This window comes from Dendrobates tinctorius, unplaced genomic scaffold, assembly GCF_039654945.1.
Source record: "Dendrobates tinctorius isolate UK_male_01 unplaced genomic scaffold, ASM3965494v1 ptg000515l, whole genome shotgun sequence".
In the NCBI taxonomy this organism is placed as follows: Eukaryota; Metazoa; Chordata; class Amphibia; order Anura; family Dendrobatidae; genus Dendrobates; species Dendrobates tinctorius.
In genome coordinates, this window is record NW_027362174.1 from 344,235 (window position 1) to 366,851 (window position 22,617).

At 49.4% G+C, this 22,617-nt stretch overlaps 1 protein-coding gene across 1 annotated transcript in view; it reads left to right on the forward strand.

Annotated features, from left to right (window-relative positions):
- Positions 1-6,524: 6,524 nt before the first annotated feature.
- The window catches only part of LOC141078201 (microtubule-associated serine/threonine-protein kinase 2-like), a 200,269-nt gene continuing 184,176 nt past the window's right edge, over positions 6,525-22,617 (forward strand). The window contains 1 exon segment of the mRNA XM_073565000.1: positions 6,525-6,764. Coding sequence (XP_073421101.1) covers positions 6,636-6,764 — 129 coding nt within the window. The 5' untranslated portion in view covers positions 6,525-6,635.

Here is a 22,617-nt window from a genome sequence, read left to right on the forward strand (position 1 = left end):
TTCTCTCTCGCTCTCCTTTCTTTCTCTCTCTGTTCTTTCTTTGACTCTCTCCTTTCTTTCTTTCTCTGTTCTTTCTTTCTCTCTCACTCTCCTTTCTTTCTCTCTCTGTTCTGTCTTTCTTTGACTCTCTCCTTTCTTTCTCTGTTCTTTCTTTCTCTCTTGCTCTCTTTTTTTTCTCTCTGTTCTTTCTCTCTCGCTCTCCTTTCTTTCTCTCTGTTCTTTCTTTGACTCTCTCCTTTCTTTCTTTCTTTTTCTTTCTCTGTTCTTTCTTTCTCTCTCGCTCGCTCTCCTTTTTTTCTCTCTCTCTCACTCTCCTTCCTTTCTCTCTCTGTTCTTTCTTTGACTCTCTCCTTTCTTTCTCTCTCTGTTCTTTCTCTCTCTCGCTCTCCTTTCTTTCTCTCTGTTCTTTCTTTGACTCTCTCCTTTCTTTCTTTCTCTAAGAGAAGGCTGGTAGTGCAATAAGAGACTGCGCTGCTGTGGTAGAATTCAAGGTATCTTTATTGCCAACGCGTTTCCTGAGCCAGTCCCAGCTCACTTCATCAGGGCATGTTACAGAATTTCATTGCAGGGGTATATATACACATAAAAAAAAAAGGGGGAGGCATCAAGAGTAGTGAGGTGACACGTCAGCATGGATACATAAACATGAATCATACAAAACAATAAAACTTTATTACAACCATATTAAAAACGATGACTCGAGAGCCATTTTTTAATCTTTTACCTCGTGATCCCCCCCGTGTCTTTTTATTTTTTAATCACGTTTTTTATACCAACACTCTTTTTATGGCATTTTAAACATCGTTTTTAATATGGTTGTAATAAAGTTTTATTGTTTTGTATGATTCATGTATATGTATCCATGCTGACGTGTCACCTCACTACTCTTGACGCCTCCCCTTTTTTTTTTTTTATGTATATATACCCCTGCAATGAAATTCTGTAACATGCCCTGATGAAGTGAGCTGGGACTGGCTCAGGAAACACGTTGGCAATAAAGATACCTTGAATTCTACCACAGCAGCGCAGTTTCTTATTGCACTTCCAGCCTTCTCTTTGTACCAAGTCCTTGGACCTCGTGCAGACTGCTGCAGCTGTTTTATGCGATTATAGGTGTTGTGACTCTCACAACCCTATCAGGTGAGCCTAACATTTGCTGTGCACTCATCTACTTTCCATACAGACCTACGCATTGGAAGCGCCCTGTCTCCCCCTTTTCTTTCTTTCTCTGTTCTTTCTTTCTCTCTCGCTCTCCTTTCTTTCTCTCTATGTTCTCTCTCTCTCGCTCTCCTTTCTTTCTCTCTCTGTTCTTTCTTTGACTCTCTCCTTTCTTTCTCTCTCTGTTCTTTCTCTCTCTCTCGCTCTCCTTTCTTTCTTTCTCTGTTCTTTCTTTGACTCTCTCCTTTCTTTCTCTCTCTGTTCTTTCTTTCTCTCTCGCTCTCCTTTCTTTCTTTCTCTGTTCTTTCTTTGACTCTCTCCTTTCTTTCTCTCTCTGTTCTTTCTTTCTCTCTCACTCTCCTTTCTTTCTTTCTCTGTTCTTTCTTTGACTCTCTCCTTTCTTTCTTTCTTTCTCTGTTCTTTCTTTCTCTCTCGCTCTCCTTTCTTTCTCTCTGTTTTCTCTCTCGCTCTCCTTTCTTTTTCTCTCTGTTCTTTATTTGACTCTCTACTTTCTTTCTCTGTTCTTTCTCTCTCGCTCTCCTTTCTTTCTCTCTGTTCTTTCTCTCTCACTCTCCTTTCTTTCTTTCTTTCTCTGTTCTTTCTCTCTCGCTCTCCTTTCTTTCTCTCTCGCTCTCCTTTCTTTCTCTGTTCTTTCTCTCTCGCTCTCCTTTCTTTCTCTCTCTGTTCTTTCTCTCTCGCTCTCCTTTCTTTCTTTCTCTGTTCTTTCTCTCTCGCTCTCCTTTCTTTCTTTCTCTGTTCTTTCTCTCTCGCTCTCCTTTCTTTCTTTCTCTGTTCTTTCTCTCTCGCTCTCCTTTCTTTCTCGCTCTGTTCTTTCTTTCTCTCTCTGTTCTTTCTCTCTCGCTCTCCTTTCTTTCTCTGTTCTTTCTCTCTCGCTCTCCTTTCTTTCTCTGTTCTTTCTCTCTCGCTCTCCTTTCTTTCTCTCTCTGTTCTTTCTTTCTCTCTCACTCTCCTTTCTTTCTTTCTCTGTTCTTTCTCTCTCGCTCTCCTTTCTTTCTTTCTCTGTTCTTTCTCTCTCGCTCTCCTTTCTTTCATTCTCTGTTCTTTCTCTCTCGCTCTCCTTTCTTTCTTTCTTTCTTTCTTTCTTTCTCTGTTCTTTCTCTCTCGCTCTCCTTTCTTTCTCTGTTCTTTCTCTCTCGCTCTCCTTTCTTTCTCTGTTCTTTCTCTCTCGCTCTCCTTTCTTTCTCTCTCTGTTCTTTCTTTCTCTCTCACTCTCCTTTCTTTCTCTGTTCTTTCTCTCTCGCTCTCCTTTCTTTCTCTGTTCTTTCTCTCTCGCTCTCCTTTCTTTCTCTGTTCTTTCTCTCGCTCTCCTTTCTTTCTTTCTCTGTTCTTTCTCTCTCGCTCTCCTTTCTTTCTCTGTTCTTTCTCTCTCGCTCTCCTTTCTTTCTCTCTGTTCTTTCTCTCTCGCTCTCCTTTCTTTTTCTGTTCTTTCTCTCTCGCTCTCCTTTCTTTCTCTCTCTGTTCTTTCTCTCTCGCTCTCCTTTCTTTCTCTGTTCTTTCTCTCTCGCTCTCCTTTCTTTCTTTCTCTGTTCTTTCTTTCTCTCTCGCTGTCCTTTCTTTGTCTCTCTGTTCTGTCTTTCTTTGACTCTCTCCTTTCCTTCTTTCTGTGTTCTTTCTCTCTCGCTCTCCTTTCTTTCTTTCTCTGTTCTTTCTCTCTCGCTCTCCTTTCTTTCTTTCTCTGTTCTTTCTCTCTCGCTCTCCTTTCTTTCTTTCTCTGTTTTCTCTCTCGCTCTCCTTTCTTTCTTTCTTTCTTTCTTTCTCTGTTCTTTCTCTCTCTCTCGCTCTCGTTTCTTTCTCTCTCTGTTCTGTCTTTCTTTGACTCTCTCCTTTCTTTCTTTCTCTGTTCTTTCTCTCTCGCTCTCCTTTCTTTCTCTCTCTGTTCACTCTCTCTCGCTCTCCTTTCTTTCCCGCTCTGTTCTTTCTCTCTCTCTCGCTCTCCTTTCATTCTTTCTCTCTCTGTTCTTTCTCTCTCGCTCTCCTTTCTTTCTCTCTCTGTTCTTTCTCTCTCTCGCTTTCCTTTCTTTCTCTGTTCTTTCTCTCTCTCGCTCTCCTTTCTTTCTCTCTTTGTTCTTTCTCTCTCTCTCTCCTTTCTTTCTCTCTCTGTTCTTTCTCTCTCGCTCTCCTTTCTTTCTTTCTTTCTTTCTTTCTTTCTTTCGTTCTCTGTTCTTTCTCTCTCGCTCTCCTTTCTTTCTCTCTCTGTTCTTTCTCTCTCGCTCTCCTTTCTTTCTTTCTCTGTTCTTTCTCTCTCGCTCTCCTTTCTTTCTTTCTCTCTTCTTTCTCTCTAGCTCTCCTTTCTTTCTTTCTCTGTTCTTTCTCTCTCGCTCTCCTTTCTTTCTCTCTCTGTTCTGTCTTTCTTTGACTCTCTCCTTTCCTTCTTTCTCTCTCGCTCTCCTTTCTCTCTCGCTCTCCTTTCTCTCTCTCGCTCTCCTTTCTCTCTCTCGCTCTCCTTTCTCTCTCTCGCTCTTTCTCTCTCGCTCTCCTTTCTTTCTCTCTCGCTCTCCTTTCTCTCTCTCGCTCTCCTTTCTCTCTCGCTCTCCTTTCTCTCTCTCGCTCTCCTATCTTTCTCTCTCGCTCTCCTTTCTTTCTCTCTCTGTTCTGTCTTTCTTTGACTCTCTCCTTTCTTTCTCTGTTCTTTCTCTCTCGCTCTCCTTTCTTTCTCTCTCTGTTCACTCTCTCTCGCTCTCCTTTCTTTCCCGCTCTGTTCTTTCTCTCTCTCTCGCTCTCCTTTCTTTCTTTCTCTCTCTGTTCTTTCTTTCTCGCTCTCCTTTCTTTCTCTCTCTGTTCTTTCTCTCTCTCGCTTTCCTTTCTTTCTCTGTTCTTTCTCTCTCTCGCTCTCCTTTCTTTCTCTCTTTGTTCTTTCTCTCTCTCTCCTTTCTTTCTCTCTCTGTTCTTTCTCTCTCGCTCTCCTTTCTTTCTCTCTCTGTTCTTTCTCTCTCGCTCTCCTTTCTTTCTCTCTCTCTGTTCTTTCTCTCTCGCTCTCCTTTCTTTCTTTCTTTCTCTGTTCTTTCTCTCTCGCTCTCCTTTCTTTCTCTCTCTGTTCTTTCTCTCTCGCTCTCCTTTCTTTCTCTCTCTCTGTTCTTTCTCTCTCGCTCTCCTTTCTTTCTTTCTTTCTTTCTTTCTTTCTCTCTCGCTCTCCTTTCTTTCTTTCTCTGTTCTTTCTCTCTCGCTCTCCTTTCTTTCTTTCTTTCTCTGTTCTTTCTCTCTCGCTCTCCTTTCTTTCTCTCTCTGTTCTGTCTTTCTTCGACTCTCTCCTTTCCTTCTTTCTCTCTCGCTCTCCTTTCTCTCTCGCTCTCCTTTCTCTCTCGCTCCCCTTTCTTTCTCTGTTCTTTCTCTCTCTCGCTCTGTTCTTTCTTTCTCTCTCTGTTCTTTCTCTCTCGCTCTGTTCTTTCTTTCTTTCTCTGTTCTTTCTTTCTCTCTCGCTCTCCTTTCTCTCTCGCTCCCCTTTCTTTCTCTGTTCTTTCTCTCTCTGTTCTTTCTTTCTCTCTCTGTTCTTTCTCTCTCTCGCTCTCCTTTCTTTCGCTCTGTTCTTTCTCTCTCGCTCTCCTTTCTTTCTCTGTTCTTTCTCTCTCTCGCTCTGTTCTTTCTCTCTCGCTCTGTTCTTTCTCTCTCGCTCTGTTCTTTCTCTCTCTCGCTCTGTTCTTTCTCTCTCTCGCTCTGTTCTTTCTCTCTCTCGCTCTCCTTTCTTTCTCTGTTCTTTCTCTCTCTCGCTCTGTTCTTTCTCTCTCGCTCTCCTTTCTTTCTCTGTTCTTTCTCTCTCTCGCTCTGTTCTTTCTCTCTCTCGCTCTGTTCTTTCTCTCTCTCGCTCTGTTCTTTCTCTCTCGCTCTGTTCTTTCTCTCTCTCGCTCTGTTCTTTCTCTCTCTCGCTCTCTTCTTTCTCTCTCTTCTTTCTCTCTCTCGCTCTCTTCTTTCTCTCTCTCGCTCTGTTCTTTCTCTCTCTCGCTCTCCTTTCTTTCTCTGTTCTTTCTCTCTCTCGCTCTGTTCTTTCTCTCTCTCGCTCTGTTCTTTCTCTCTCGCTCTGTTCTTTCTCTCTCTCGCTCTGTTCTTTCTCTCTCTCGCTCTGTTCTTTCTCTCTCTCGCTCTGTTCTTCCTCTCTCTCGCTCTCCTTTCTTTCTCTGTTCTTTCTCTCTCGCTCTGTTCTTTCTCTCTCTCGCTCTGTTCTTTCTCTCTCTCGCTCTGTTCTTTCTCTCTCTCGCTCTCCTTTCTTTCTCTGTTCTTTCTCTCTCTCGCTCTGTTCTTTCTCTCTCTCGCTCTGTTCTTTCTCTCTCTCGCTCTGTTCTTTCTCTCTCTCTGTTCTTTCTTTCTCTCTCTCGCTCTGTTCTTTCTCTCTCTCGCTCTGTTCTTTCTCTCTCTCTGTTCTTTCTTTCTCTCTCTCGCTCTGTTCTTTCTCTCTCTCGCTCTGTTCTTTCTCTCTCTCGCTCTGTTCTTTCTCTCGCTCTGTTCTTTCTCTCTCTCGCTCTGTTCTTTCTCTCGCTCTGTTCTTTCTCTCTCTCGCTCTGTTCTTTCTCTCGCTCTGTTCTTTCTCTCTCTCGCTCTGTTCTTTCTCTCGCTCTGTTCTTTCTCTCTCTCGCTCTGTTCTTTCTCTCTCTCTCGCTCTGTTCTTTCTCTCGCTCTGTTCTTTCTCTCTCTCGCTCTGTTCTTTCTCTCTCTCGCTCTGTTCTTTCTCTCTCTCTGTTCTTTCTTTCTCTCTCTCGCTCTGTTCTTTCTCTCTCTCGCTCTGTTCTTTCTCTCTCTCTGTTCTTTCTTTCTCTCTCTCGCTCTGTTCTTTCTCTCTCTCGCTCTGTTCTTTCTCTCTCTCGCTCTGTTCTTTCTCTCGCTCTGTTCTTTCTCTCTCTCGCTCTGTTCTTTCTCTCGCTCTGTTCTTTCTCTCTCTCGCTCTGTTCTTTCTCTCGCTCTGTTCTTTCTCTCTCTCGCTCTGTTCTTTCTCTCGCTCTGTTCTTTCTCTCTCTCGCTCTGTTCTTTCTCTCTCTCTCGCTCTGTTCTTTCTCTCTCTCTCTGTTCTTTCTCTCTCTCGCTCCTTCTTTCTTTTCCTCAGTACCAGTCAGTGTGATCAGCAGCGCTAAATGGGTGTGGTAGGGGCGTGGACATGGGTGTGACAAGTTGTGAAATGGGTGTGGCTAGGGGCGTGGCCTAGAATTTGCCGCAGCCTTTGTCCCTCTTTCCCTTCTTCAGAAGTTGGGCGGTATGATGTATGTATACACACGGGATATGGCGGGGAGTCACGTGATGTCCTAGCTCTTGGGCAGTTAGTGGGCGGGATTGCTTGTGAGGTGATTGACAGCTCTGGCAGCCAGTCAGCTCTTTTCTTCTCGTTGCCATGACGTCAGGTTTCGCCCCCGTTTTAGTCTGACTGGAGGCTGATGTAGTTCCGGCGGACGGGCGGCGGAGTGATCTATGTGGCCGCAGATCCATGGAGTCATGGAGGCTCCGGGTCTACTAGTGTCTGACAGACGGCACCGACTATGAAGAACGTGCGGGGAGAGAAGGAGACATTCCGGCCCGGTGCTGGGGGCGAGGATGATCCTCGGTCTGCTCCGACACTGCGGCGGCGGACGGGGGGCTGTGAGGAGAGAGCGGCCAGCAGACAGCAGGTAACTGCGTGCCCCGGGACTGAGGGAGACCCCCGATATGTGCAGCCCCTCATCATCCCTGAGGGAGACCCCCGATATGTGCGGCCCCTCATCATCCCTGAGGGAGACCCCCGATATGTGCAGCCCCTCATCATCCCTGAGGGAGACCCCCGATATGTGCGGCCCCTCATCATCCCTGAGGGAGACCCCCGATATGTGCGGCCCCTCATCATCCCTGAGGGAGACCCCCGATATGTGCAGCCCCTCATCATCCCTGAGGGAGACCCCCGATATGTGCAGCCCCTCATCATCCCTGAGGGAGACCCCCGATATGTGCAGCCCCTCATCATCCCTGAGGGAGACCCCCGATATGTGCAGCCCCTCATTATCCCTGAGGGAGACCCCCCGATATGTGCGGCCCCTCATTATCCCTGAGGGAGACCCCCGATATGTGCGGCCCCTCATTATCCCTGAGGGAGACCCCCGATATGTGCGGCCCCTCATTATCCCTGAGGGAGACCCCCGATATGTGCGGCCCCTCATCATCCCTGAGGGAGACCCCCGATATGTGCGGCCCCTCATCATCCCTGAGGGAGACCCCCGATATGTGCGGCCCCTCATCATCCCTGAGGGAGACCCCCGATATGTGCAGCCCCTCATCATCCCTGAGGGAGACCCCCGATATGTGCAGCCCCTCATCATCCCTGAGGGAGACCCCCGATATGTGCGGCCCCTCATCATCCCTGAGGGAGACCCCCGATATGTGCAGCCCCTCATCATCCCTGAGGGAGACCCCCGATATGTGCAGCCCCTCATCATCCCTGAGGGAGACCCCCGATATGTGCGGCCCCTCATCATCCCTGAGGGAGACCCCCGATATGTGCGGCCCCTCATCATCCCTGAGGGAGACCCCCGATATGTGCAGCCCCTCATCATCCCTGAGGGAGACCCCCGATATGTGCGGCCCCTCATCATCCCTGAGGGAGACCCCCGATATGTGCGGCCCCTCATCATCCCTGAGGGAGACCCCCGATATGTGCAGCCCCTCATCATCCCTGAGGGAGACCCCCGATATGTGCAGCCCCTCATCATCCCTGAGGGAGACCCCCGATATGTGCGGCCCCTCATCATCCCTGAGGGAGACCCCCGATATGTGCGGCCCCTCATCATCCCTGAGGGAGACCCCCGATATGTGCGGCCCCTCATCATCCCTGAGGGAGACCCCCGATATGTGCAGCCCCTCATCATCCCTGAGGGAGACCCCCGATATGTGCAGCCCCTCATCATCCCTGAGGGAGACCCCCGATATGTGCAGCCCCTCATCATCCCTGAGGGAGACCCCCCGATATGTGCGGCCCCTCATTATCCCTGAGGGAGACCCCCGATATGTGCAGCCCCTCATCATCCCTGAGGGAGACCCCCGATATGTGCAGCCCCTCATTATCCCTGAGGGAGACCCCCCGATATGTGCAGCCCCTCATTATCCCTGAGGGAGACCCCCCGATATGTGCGGCCCCTCATTATCCCTGAGGGAGACCCCCGATATGTGCGGCCCCTCATTATCCCTGAGGGAGACCCCCCGATATGTGCGGCCCCTCATTATCCCTGAGGGAGACCCCCGATATGTGCGGCCCCTCATTATCCCTGAGGGAGACCCCCGATATGTGCAGCCCCTCATTATCCCTGAGGGAGACCCCTGATATGTGCAGCCCCTCATTATCCCTGAGGGAGACCCCCCCGATATGTGCGGCACCTCATTATCCCTGAGGGAGACCCCCCCGATATGTGCAGCCCCTCATTATCCCTGAGGGAGACCCCCCCGATATGTGCAGCCCCTCATTATCCCTGAGGGAGACCCCCCGATATGTGCAGCCCCTCATTATCCCTGAGGGAGACCCCCCGATATGTGCAGCCCCTCATTATCCCTGAGGGAGACCCCCGATATGTGCAGCCCCTCATCCCTGATGTAGACCCCCGATATGTGCGGCCCCTCATTATCCCTGAGGGAGACCCTCATTATTAGGGAGCCCCTCATTATCCCTGGGGGAGACCCCTGATATGTGCGGCCCCTCATTATCCCTGGGGGAGACCCCCGATATATGCGGCCCCTCATTATCCCTGAGGGAGACCCTCATTATTAGGGAGCCCCTCATTATCCCTGGGGGAGACCCCTGATATGTGCGGCCCCTCATTATCCCTGGGGGAGACCCCCGATATGTGCAGCCCCTCATTATCCCTGAGGGAGACCCCTGATATGTGCAGCCCCTCATTATCCCTGAGGGAGACCCCCCCGATATGTGCGGCACCTCATTATCCCTGAGGGAGACCCCCCCGATATGTGCAGCCCCTCATTATCCCTGAGGGAGACCCCCCCGATATGTGCAGCCCCTCATTATCCCTGAGGGAGACCCCCCGATATGTGCAGCCCCTCATTATCCCTGAGGGAGACCCCCCGATATGTGCAGCCCCTCATTATCCCTGAGGGAGACCCCCCGATATGTGCAGCCCCTCATTATCCCTGAGGGAGACCCCCGATATGTGCAGCCCCTCATCCCTGATGTAGACCCCCGATATGTGCGGCCCCTCATTATCCCTGAGGGAGACCCTCATTATTAGGGAGCCCCTCATTATCCCTGGGGGAGACCCCTGATATGTGCGGCCCCTCATTATCCCTGGGGGAGACCCCCGATATATGCGGCCCCTCATTATCCCTGATGTAGACCCCCGATATGTGCGGCCCCTCATTATCCCTGAGGGAGACCCTCATTATTAGGGAGCCCCTCATTATCCCTGGGGGAGACCCCTGATATGTGCGGCCCCTCATTATCCCTGGGGGAGACCCCCGATATGTGCAGCCCCTCATTATCCCTGAGGGAGACCCTCATTATTAGGGAGCCCCTCATTATCCCTGGGGGAGACCCCTGATATGTGCGGCCCCTCATTATCCCTGGGGGAGACCCCCGATATGTGCAGCCCCTCATTATCCCTGAGGGAGACCCCCCGATATGTGCGGCCCCTCATTATCCCTGAGGGAGACCCCCAATATGTGCGGCCCCTCATTATCCCTGGGGGAGACCCCCGATATGTGCGGCCCCTCATTATCCCTGATGTAGACACCCCCCCCCCCCCCCCAGTCAGGTAATTTTACTTTCGGGAATATAATTGTCATGGGAAATATCACCTCACAACTTTTGTTTCCACTTTCAGTTCCGATTAGGAACTTGCAGCTCTCTGGTGCCCCCTTACCCTCAGGTCAGTCAGGGATCTGCACCTAGGACAATTCGTCGCCAGAGAGGCTGCCTTGTCGCGTATTGGCTATCGGGCACTCTGCAGTGAGGGCGGTGTGTGTATCACCAGGACGCTATGCTGCCTCCAGTTCCTCGTTTGATAGTAAAGCCTGTGTCAGGTCAGGAACCACCTACAGGTAGCGGGATTTGGCGCGGCGGACGTGTCGGTTCGATCATAGAGCAAAAAGAACAAAGCTAGTAAATTTATAGGTTTACTCCAAAATTATAGGCAGTGTTTACAAAAATACAAAGATATTACAAAAGGAGACAAAATACAGTATGTACAGACAGAAATAAAAGGGATTAAAATAAGAAACCTACTCTCTCATGTCCCAGGTAGGACGTGTCGATAAAGGGGAGGAGAGACTCAAGGAATATGTTTCATCTGCACAGCGTCTTAGCTGGTTCTTCTGGCATCCGACACCTCCCCAATTGAGCTTCTCAGCTTTATGCTTTTGCCCAGATCCAAGGGACTCCTCCCTTGCTGACCTCACTTGGTGGGCTTGATTAGAGGACGTACGCCCCTACTAAAACTCCTATCTTTCCATATGTTTGGCGTGGGTGTCCACAGGTTGACGGTAGGGGCATTACCTTTTCACCTGCGACGTGACCGTTCTTTTGCGACCAAATATGACTTGTCTGCGAGTTACTGGGGGCAGAAACTGTTTCCCCGATTTCTGATGGCTGTACCGGCTTCAAAATGTTGCTGTGTTTAGCCCTAATTATACTGATTCTGGAAATATCTTTTTCCTGTCTCTAGGATCGTTGTGTTATTAAATTCGACCTGGAAAGGACAAAGGAGATTTTGCCGGGAAAAAACGCATTTAACTGGCCAGATGCAATACAAGTGACCATCTGCTGAAGGGATGGGGAGAGTGGATAGTTTCACAGAGGAAGAGAGGGGGCTGCAGCTGTGAGGGGAATTGCTGGTGATGCTTGCTCTTTACAAACCAATGGGTGGAAAGGCAGTAATTCAGCTGTGGGGGTGTACCTGGGATATTAGGAAATAACTGTTATTTTCCTGACACCCCCCAATATGTGCAGCTCCTCATTTTCCCTGATTGAGGCCCCCTGATATGTGCAGCCATCCTGAGATGGATGGCTCAGTCGTGCTTCTAGGTGGGACGTTTGTGGAGACGCTCAGTCACGCTCCTCCTCGGCGGGACGTTTGTGGAGACGCTCAGTCGCGCTCCTCCTCGGCGGGACGTTTGTGGAGACGCTCAGTCGCGCTCCTCCTCGGCGGGACGTTTGTGGAGAGGCTCAGTCGCGCTCCTCCTCGGCGGGACGTTTGTGGAGAGGCTCAGTCGCGCTCCTCCTCGGCGGGACGTTTGTGGAGACGCTCAGTCACGCTCCTCCTCGGCGGGACGTTTGTGGAGACGCTCAGTCGCGCTCCTCCTCGGCGGGACGTTTGTGGAGAGGCTCAGTCGCGCTCCTCCTCGGCGGGACGTTTGTGGAGACGCTCAGTCGCGCTCCTCCTCGGCGGGACGTTTGTGGAGACGCTCAGTCGCGCTCCTCCTCGCAGTCAGTTCTTGCTCCCCGAGTTTCTGCTCTTTATTTCATGGTATGTTCTATAGTCTTTGCAGGGGGCGTGGCTCATGGAATCATCTGGGGCGTGTCATTGGTGCACTCTGCATAATTACTGTGAGTCACGCCTCCTTGTAAAGACCATAGAAATTGCCATGAAATAAAACGCTGATATCTCTAATCCGGGAGCAATAACTGACCACGGGGGACCTGGTGACTGCACGACTTCCACCAGTCCAGTGTCCGGCGCTGAGATCGGCAGAGCGATTGGCACCACGACATGAAGCATCTCCTGTCCATAGTGTGTGATTGCACGGTGCGTCCTGTGACTGGGAGCAGTAATGGACGGCCTGAGGCGAGCTCTGCTGCCGGCGCTGGGCTTTTCAGGGATTACTACATGAAAGTGGCTGCTCCGCAGTAATCACCCGTTCATCTACCCCTGGTTCCCTGCGTGTGACTAGCCTGCGGCTCACGGCCCGGGAGCTCTCCACCTTCCTGTGCTGGTTATGGGCTGGTGAGCTGCTGCCCCTCAGGTGCAGGTGATCTATACAGTGGGGGCAATTAAGTATTTGATACACCGCCGAGGTGTGTAATCTGAGGTACACTTCATCTGTGACCGAATGTAAAAATAAAATCCAGAAAATCGTATTTTAGGATTTTTACGTTTTTCCATTGGCTGTGAACTCGCAGGACCTGTCAGACAGCACCGCGAGCAGGAGAACAGACAGGGAATAGCAGTTCACAGGCAGACACTGAGCACACAGTGCTCAGTGTCTGCCGGGTGACAGGCTGCATGGTCGCATCATGCAACCCATGCAGCCTTCCATCTAGATGTAGCAGAGCTGGACCTGTCATGGGACAAATGGATTAGCAGCATCTCTGCGGAAAGGTAAAGAATATGGTTTGTTGTGTGTGTTTTTTTTTTTTTTTCTCTTTGCCAATGACGAGGGCAGTTTAGGGAATCGGCGAGGTCGTAAGTATGATTTTAATTGAGAATATTAAAGGAGTATGTGTCTTTCTTTCAATTAAAGGACTTTTTCTGGGTGTCTTTGTTTTCATACAATGTGACTATGGGGTTAGTAATGGGCGGTCTTATTGACACCTCTCCATTACTAACCTCGGGGCTTGATGTCACTTGACAACACAAAGGTGACATCAACCGCCCCAGCTACTACCCCACTTACCACTGCTACAGGACAAGTGGAAATGAGCCCTAAGGATGGTTCCGAGAAAGGTCAGGAATCAGCCCAGAACTACACAGGAGGACCTGGTCAATGACCTGAAGAGAGCTGGCACCACAGCCTCAAACATTACTGTTGGGAACACACTACGCAGTCATGGATTCCAATCGTGAAGCACACGCAAGGTCCCCAGCTCACACCATCAGATGTCCAAGGCCATGTGAAGCTCACCAGTGACCATCTGCATGATCTAGAGGAGATATCCACACAACAAAGATGATCAGAAGGCGCTTTCATCAATATATAGAAAAACATTTAAAATCATTACATATCACCAATTGAAGGAATAAGGGGAAATAGAAATACACCTATGTATAGGGCGATGACACACATAGAGAATAGTTAACACATTGTGTGTCTGTAAATTACAGAGTCGTCCCAAACATGGGCACTAGTTATCAAAAATAGATAATCTTAGGCTATGGGCCCACGTAGCGTTTTATTCCGGACACTGAAAACCGGACTCCTTCCCAGAAATCGTGCGTTTTTTTCCCGCGCGATTTCACCGCGATTTTACCGCGATTCTGTTCGCGATTTTGCCGCGATTTTCTCAAGCACTTTCCAAGCGATTTGAAGCATCGCTTGGAAAGTGATTGACAGGTTGGTCACCCTCGTCAAACATAGTGTTTGACAAGTGTGACCCGCTTTTTACTATTGAGGCCGCCTATGCAGCATCAGTAGTAAAAGATAGAATGTTAAAAATGATAAAAAATCGGGGTATATTTACCTTCTGACGTCCCGCGCTGCCTCAGCGCTCCCAGCGATGCCTTGTGAGACCTGTGATGACGTTGGTCTCGCGTTACTATAATGATCTCACGAGACCGCTAGAGTCACGAGAGACTACGTCATCACAGGACCTTGCCGCTAGGCATTACTGGGAACGCTGTGGCCCGGGAATGCAGCGCGGGACGTCGGAAGGAAAATATACCCCGATTTTTTTTTTTTATTCTTTTTTTTACAGGGCTATGGTACCCAGGGCCTGGAGGACAGTCTCCTCTCCTCCACACCGTGGGTACCAACCGCACATGAGACGCTTAACTTCCCGCATGGTGGGCATAGCCACATACGGGAAGTAAGCGATTCTCATGCATTCCTATGGGTGTGGAATCGCGGCAATTATTTGCGATTCTGCACAAAAGAATGATCATGCTGCGATTTTTTTTTTCCCGCGATGTGATTCCGCCGCGGGAAAAAAGCGCAGCATTAGCACCGCATGTGCGGAATGCCATAGGAATGCATGGGGGGCGTTCTGTACACGATTTTTAAATGTTTTCCCAGCGTTTTCGCTGCAAAAACGCTTAAAAATCGCATCATGTGCACACAGCCTTAGAGTGGCAAAAATTAATAAACATATTACTATTTATTAATAATTAGACCAGAGTCCACCACTGAGTTTGTACATTGCTACCGCACCTGGTATAAGAAGACCATATTCAAGATGTCTGTTATTACTTCGCATCTATCACTGCAATTGCCATGATGGCCGCTAGGACACATCGCCCGGTATATAATACCAACTACTTGTGGGTGATGCATCAGCAGGACCACATACCTGACTAGCCACCTATTAAATCTGCCTGCCAAAATGGCCGCTGTACTAGTAAGGAGCAAAGCCCATTATATAATAGTTACCGGCGGTGATGGTCAGGAGGTACTCTAGTGCCTGGATAGCGCGTCCGCCCCGACGCGTGTTTCGGAACCGCCTTTCTCAAGGGGCCTGGCCGGTATGTAAACCGGCATCATTTTATAGTGTGCCCGGGCGCCGCGTCATGACCGGCGTTACCGGAAGTAGAGCTCCCGACCCGGAAGTGACGCACTTCGTCACCGAGGCAACCACAACGCCGGTCTATGCTGGCGTCCCACAGTGGGAATGGCCAGGGCGGGCCCGAAGCACAGGCAGGGGCAGCGGTGACAGGGAGACAGGCGCGTGCTCAGCCGGCGGCGCTGACTTACACCCGTATGGAGAACACATCCGTTGTGAACACATCAGCAAGGATATACCAAACAATGAATATATTCAGAGTGCAGATAATACCAATAATTACCTATCAAAATAGTAACATATGTATCTAAATGCCAGAATTATCTCACTATAAATTATTGCACATTAATAACAGACATATCAAAAGCCCAGACACAGCGACAGACCTAAGAGTAACCTGTCACGCCTATCTCCCTGTCAGCGCTGCCCCTGCCTGTCAAAAGACCTGCGGTTTTACCTGCGGATTGCTCTGCGGTTTTGCCCTGCGGTTTTTAATCTCCACAATGGAGGAGATGGCAAACCGCAGCGGAATCCGCAGAAAGAATTGACATGTCTATTCTTTCTGCGGATTGAAAACCGCGGAAAATTCCGCACCGTCTGCATTGCGGTTTTTGATTCCCATAGGGAATCATGGTACTGTACACCGCAGCAAAATCCGCAGCGTGTGCACACAGCCTAAGATTGTCTATTTTTGATAACTAGTGCCCATGTTTGGGATGGCTGTGTAATTTACAGACACACAATGTGTACTATTCTCTATGTGCTGGATGGGTGTGTCATCGCCCTATACATAGGTGTATATCTATTTCCCCTTATTCCTTCAATTGGTGATATGTAATGATTTTAAATGTTTTTCTAGCAATAAAATCTTTTTCTATATATTGATGAAAGCGCTTTCTGATCATCTTTGTTGTGTGGATATGTTATGTAATTGATGATAGGCATTAGAGTTGAGCGACTTTTGTTTTTTTAGGGTCGCGTTTCGTTTCGTGAAACCCGACTTTTCCAAAAGTCGGGTCGAGCAAGATCGTCCGATTATAGGGAAAAGTCGGGGTCGTCCCGAAACACGAAACCCAATGTAAGTCAATGGGGAATAAAAGTCGGCAGTGAGAGGAGGACAGGAAACACACCTACAGTGCCCATTTGAATGCCAAAAGCATCAATTCTTCTTACTTAAGCTTGTCAATCTTAATTAACTTCATAATACAAGTTACGCACTGAAAAATGGGGCTTATTTGGCTAAAGTTGTGGGGGGGGAGGGCTGGCTGCAGGTTTTCATGTGCCCTGGGCGAAAGAGCGCCCCTTTAACACATACCACAACTCATCATGCTCCGATACGGCAGAGAAATAGCAGTATAGTCCAATGAAAAATACCTCACTTTTTACATCTCATGACGAGGCCCATCTATTTCTCCATACAGAATCATTGGTCCCATATAATGTTTGAAACAGTATATGATGAGCTCCACATAATGCTACAGTATATGTTGGTCCCCATGGATGAAGCTCCACTGTCTTATGGGCCCAAATAATGCTCCAAACATAATGGGCCCCATTTCTAATGCTCTAGTGTATAATGGGCCCTGTAAATGCTGCTCCAGTGTCTGATGTCCACCTTTGGAATGTTCCAGTGTATGGTGGGCCCCATCTATCATTCTCCAGAGTATAGTGCTCCCCAAAAATTGCTGTCCCAACATTGAAAACAATCAAATAAGTCTCCTCGCTAGGGAATCCCTGTACTTGTCTGGACAGGTGCTGTAGCTTGCTTAACAGCTCGCCAGCCGTTCTCACGCCCAGTATGGATTGCACGTGATTGCACAAAGGTTAGAAAGGGTACCGTATCCCTGGATAACATGTATGGATAGCGTACACATTCAAAATATATGTCTCAGGAGGCAGGCTCAGACGGTGTCAGGCCCAGTATGGATTGCACGTGATTGCACAAAGGTTAGAAAGGGTACCGTATCCCTGGATAACATGTATGGATAGCGTACACATTCAAAATATATGTCTCAGAAGGCAGGCTCAGACGGTGTCAGGCACAGTATGGATTGCACGTGATTGCACAAAGGTTAGAAAGGGTACCGTATCCCCGGATAACATGTATGGATAGCGTACACATTCAAAATATATGTCTCAGGAGGCAGGCTCAGACGGTGTTAGGCCCAGTATGGATTGCACGTGATTGCACAAAGGTTAGAAAGGGTACCGTATCCCTGGATAACATGTATGGATAGCGTACACATTCAAAATATATGTCTCAGGAGGCAGGCTCAGACGATGTCAGGCACAGTATGGATTGCACGTGATTGCACAAAGGTTAGAAAGGGTACCGTATCCCCGGATAACATGTATGGATAGCGTACACATTCAAAATATGTCTCAGGAGGCAGGCTCAGACGGTGTTAGGCCCAGTATGGATTGCACGTGATTGCACAAAGGTTAGAAAGGGTACCGTATCCCCGGATAACATGTATGGATAGCGTACACATTCAAAATATATGTCTCAGGAGGCAGGCTCAGACGGTGTCAGGCCCAGTATGGATTGCACGTGATTGCACAAAGGTTAGAAAGGGTACCGTATCCCTGGATAACATGTATGGATAGCGTACACATTCAAAATATATGTCTCAGGAGGCAGGCTCAGACGGTGTCAGGCACAGTATGGATTTGACGGCCCAGATTACACAGCGGAGGAGCAGGGAGAGGTAAAGATTGCAAATGCTGGGGCGCTGCCCAAGCAAGGGGGGCCCACTCGTGGGCGTCGGTACTGGCACTGGGCCCCTCATAGTACAGCGGTGTGTCTGACGGCGGGTGTGCACCACCACCGTCAGAGACACTTGATTGCACTATGAGGGACCTTGTGCCAGTGCCCGCGCCCAAGAGTCGGCCTTCCCACCTGTCCAGGGCAACGGCACTCGCACGGTGTCGTGCGGTAGGTGGTGACCCCGGCCATGGGGGGGGAGGCAGCACAGTTAGGGAGTTTTAGAAAGTGGCATATGTTGATGTTGGACATTCAGCTGATGCAAAAGGCGAAATAGGTGAAGTCCCAGGAAGAGGTGGACCAAAGCAAGCCATTTTTCTGTCACCCTATGTGTCATCAGGGGAAGGTGGGACAAAATCCTTGGAAACCCATGCGTGGTTCATTTTAATGAAGGTTAGATCATCCACATTTTGGGTTGACAGACGGGTCCTTTTTTCTGTCAGGATTGTTCCAGCTGCACTGAAGACTCTTTCCGATAGCACACTTGCAGCTGGGCAAGCGAGCTCCTGTAAGGCATATTGTGCCAATTCAGGCCAGGTGTCCAGTTTAGCGGCCCAATAGTCAAAGGGGAATGACCTGTGTGGGAGAACATCGATATGGGAGGAAAAGTAGTTTGTAACCATAGTTGACAACTGCTGTCTCCTGTCACTTTCCATCGATGCAGTATTACCAGTTGTGTGAGCGGTATTTGAAAAATCAGTCCACAACATTGTCATGAAACCCCTGTCTCCAACGCCACTTCTGCTCTGTGCACCACGAACACCTCTGCCAAGCTGCCCCCGGCCCGTACGGCTCGTGTGAGAACCATCACCGCTGCTGTGTGCTGGGAATGCCTCAAGCAACCGATTTACCAGAGTTGCTTGTTTATTAGCCAATATTAGGTCAAGGTTCTCCTGTGGCATGATGTTTTGTAATTTGCCTTTATAGCGTGGATCCAGGATGCTGGCCAACCAGTAGTCGTCATCATTCATCATTTTGGCAATGCGGGGGTCCCTTTTTAGGATCCGCAAGGCATAATCTGACATGTGGGCCAATGTTCCCGGTGTCAATGATGCACTGCGAGTGCTGGGTGGAGGAGCACTTTCTGGCAAATCCACATCCCTCCAGTCACGCACAAACCCTGTACCAGACCTTGTCACGCCAACATTTTCACTTGCCCCACGAGATGCATCCTCCTCCCCTAAGTAATCATCCCCATCATCCTCCTCCTCCTCTTCTTCCTCCACCTCGTCCAGGAGAGGTCCCTGAGCAGACAATGGCTGAATGTCATCAAGGATTCCCTCCTCCTCTTCCTCCTCATCAACATTGGCTGCAGACGCCTGCTCCTTAAGGTGCGTCAAAGTTTGCATGAGCAGACGCATAAGTGGGATGCTCATGCTTAGGATGGCGTCGTCTGCGCTTACCAGCCGTGTGCATTCCTCAAAACACTGAAGGACTTTACAAAGGTCTTTCAGCTTTGACCACTGCACACCTGTCAACTCCATGTCTGCTCTCAAAGTGCCTGGCCGTGTATCCTCCCACAAATGCATTATGGCCTGCCTCTGCTCGCACAGCCGCTCCACCATGTGCAGGGTGGAGTTCCACCTTGTTGCAATGTCGATAATGAGGCGGTGGTTGGGAAGGTGGAGCAATCGCTGCAGCTTCTGCATACGAACGGAGTGTACAGGCGACCGGCGGATGTGCGCGCACAGTCTTCGCACCTTCTGGAGCAGGGCTGTTAACCCCGGATAATTTTTGAGGAAGCACTGCACCACCAGGTTCAAGGTGTGAGCCAAGCAAGGTATGTGGCTGAGTTTTGAAAGGGCTATGGCTGCCACAAAATTACGGCCGTTATCACTAACTACCTTGCCTGCCTCAAGATGTACACTGCCCAGCCATGACTCAGTTTGTCACTTCAAGTACTCGGCAAGCACCTCGGCGGTGTGTCTGTCGCCCAAACACATCATCTGCAACACAGCCTGCTGACGCTTTCCACTAGCTGCTCGATAGGGGGACACATCGTGTGCAACAGTGGCAGCTGCAGATGGAGTGCTCGTACGACTGCGCTCTGTGGACGAGCTTTCGCTTCTGGAGGAGGAGGAGGAGGAGGAGGAGGGTCGAACGCCTACAGCCAACTGTTTCCTATACCGTGGGCTAGGCAGCACTGTCCCACCACCGCTGTCCCCTGTGGACCCTGCATCCACCACATTAACCCAGTGCGCAGTGATGGACACGTAACGGCCCTGGCCATGCCGACTGGACCATGCATCAGTTGTGAGGTGCACCTTTCCGCTCACTGACTGCTTGAGTGCATGGACAATGCGGTCTTTCACATGATGGTGGAGGGCTGGGATGGCTTTGCGAGAGAAGAAGTGGCGACTGGGTAGGTCATAGCGTGGTACTGCATAGGCCATGAGTTCGCGGAAAGCTGTGCTTTCCACCAACCGAAAGGGCATCATCTCAAACGAGATTAGTTTGGCAATGTGGGCGTTCAAACCCAGTGTACGCGGATGAGAGACTGAGTACTTTCTTGACCTACTCATAGTGTCTGGGAGGGTGAGCTGGACTTGAGAGCTGCATATGGTGGAAGTAGCGGTGGACAGGGCGGACTGAGAGAGGGTTGATGATGGTGATGGAGTTGGTGTTCTTTCTGATGGCCTAGAATCAGTCTTTTCGTTGATATAACAGTGGGATTCCCTGACTGCTGTGGTCTTGCAACAACACCTCAACATTTGCTGCTGTGCTAACCGGTGGGCTTACAGTGGGGGAAACAATGTAGCGTTGCTGACTACCTTCGTTGTGATCAGTTGCACATGTGGCACTTGAGGTTTGGTGTTGTGTCCACGCTTGCAAGTGCATGCTGGTTAAATGTCTAAGCATGCAACTGGTATTCAAATTTTTCAGATTTTTCCCTCGGCTAAAGGTCTTTGCGCACTTCTTACAGATAACCTTGGCCTGATCATGAGGATTTTGTTCAAAAAAGTGCCACACTGCACTCTTCCTACTTTGGCAGACATTTTGCGGCCTAGCACGCTGTGATCTTTTGACCCTCTGGACAAGCTGTCCAGCAACTCTTTTGATGTTTGGAACCTGTCTTTGGAGTGCTCCGGGCCTGCCAGATAACAGCTGTTGCGATGTCGATGTCTGCTGTGGATGCTCCTCATCTGAGCTATTGGAAGCAGCACCCTCTTCCCCCAATGGATGCCAATCTGGGTCAACAACTGGGTCATCCATCACCTCCTCTTCTATGTCATGTGCACCTTTCTCTGTGTCACCGTGTATGGTGGTATAGTGTGCGGGAAGGGGCACCTGAGTCTCATCAGGGTCAAAATCTGGCTCTGTACACTGCGAGGACAATGTAGTGCTCTGAGTGAATGTACCAGCAGAATCATCCATCAGCGGCTGTGCATCAGTGCACTCCATGTCAGATTCATCTTGGCCTGGGTAATTCACCATTTCACTTGATAATCCAGGCATGGTATGTGAAAACAGCTCCATGGAGTAATCAGTAGTATGGCCTGCGTCATCCTTCAATCTTGGTTGGGGTGAAGGACACAAGGAAAGGTGTGGTTCATGAACATGAGCCTCCAATGACGACTCAGTGCTTTTACTTTTTACAACTGAAGAAGAGGAGGCGATAGAGCTGGAGGCTGAGTCAGCAATGTAAGACAAAACTTTTTCCTGATGCTCTGCCTTTAAAAGCGGTTTGCCAACTCCTAGAAAACTAAGCGTTCGAGGCCTTATGTAGCCAGACGATGACGCAGGGTCAGCACCTCCTGCATTCGGTCCTATTTTGCTCTTGCCACTACCATCAGATCCACCACCAACACCATCATTACCAGCTGCCAACCCCCGCCCAATTCCACGGCCTCTTCCACCAGCCTTCCTCATTTTTGGTAGAAATGTAGACAAAATCCAACAAACTATATAGTAATGTAAAACAAGGTACAAGGTGTCTATAGGACAGGGGAGATTTAGAATTTCTGCACACACTTGTGGACACTTTTGGATTGTGTGAGGCCCACTGATATCTGAGCGCTATGTGACAGGCTCGATGGCACAGCTGCCTGTGACCAAAGTGACGAGAGGATAATGGAGATTTTGAATCTCTGCGCACACTTTTGGACACTGGACACTTGTGGATTGTGTGAGGCCCACTGATATCTGAGCGCTATGTGACAGGCTCGATGGCACAGCTGTGACAAAAGTGACTAGAGGATAAGGGAGATTGGATTGCTTTTAAAAAAGCAGTTTGCGGAGCAGTGGGTAAACAGCAATGCCAGCGTGTCAGGAAGCCTTAAAAGGCAGCCCAACAACCAACACCACTGATACACCACAATATAGCCTCCCCTTGCACTGCACACACAGTGACTTGTGTGTTGTGCAGGCCAAATCGCTAGCAGCAGAAGCAGTTTTTTTGTCTTCTTCCCTGCCTAACGCTCTCCCTACAGAATCAGCAGCAACCTCTCCCTATAGTAAGATCGGCAGAAGTAAGATGGCGGTCGGCGTGCACGCCCTTTTATACCCCCTGTGACGCCCACCAAAGCAAGCCAATCACTTGCATGCCCTTCTGAAAGATGGTGGTGACCCGTGCCTAGGTCATCACGTTGCCCACAGTGTCCGTGGATCCTGATTGGCTGAAAAAGAGCGCAAAACAAACTTTTGAAACGCGACTTTGGCGCGTAAGTCGCCGACCTCGTGGCCGACCTCATCCTAGGGTCGGGTTTCGTTTCATGAAACCCGACTTTGCCAAAAGTCGGCGACTTTTGAATTTTTTCGACCCGTTTCGCTCAACTCTAATAGGCATCATAAATCCGTGTGGACATATGGCGAGTATAATTACAGGTAATAATTGATACCATGTGTCCCAGTCATACTTGGTGGATTTGTCTTATGATCTAGAGGAGGCATGGGAGAAGGTCATGTTGTCAGAGACCAAAATAGAACTTTGTGGTATTAACTCCACTTGCCATGTTTAGAGGAAGGAGAAGGTTGAGTACAACCCCAAGAACACCTTACCAACCGTGAAGCATGGTGGAGGAAACTTGTGAATTCTCTCTCTGGCTTCCCTCTGGTGATTACTGAAGATAGTGGAGCTGGTCAGATTGAGATCTCTCTTTCTGGGCTCCCTCTGGTGGTTACTGGAGGTAGTGGAGCTGATCTGATTGACAGAGGCTTGCCACCTGATAAAAAGGAAGGCGATTGGAGATCTGGGGTTTCTGATTGGGATTTAAGACTGCTGACTCCCTCTATGCCTGCTGGTGATTTTCTTCCTGCGCCTTCTGAGGTCTGATGTCTCCTGCTCTTTCCCTGCATG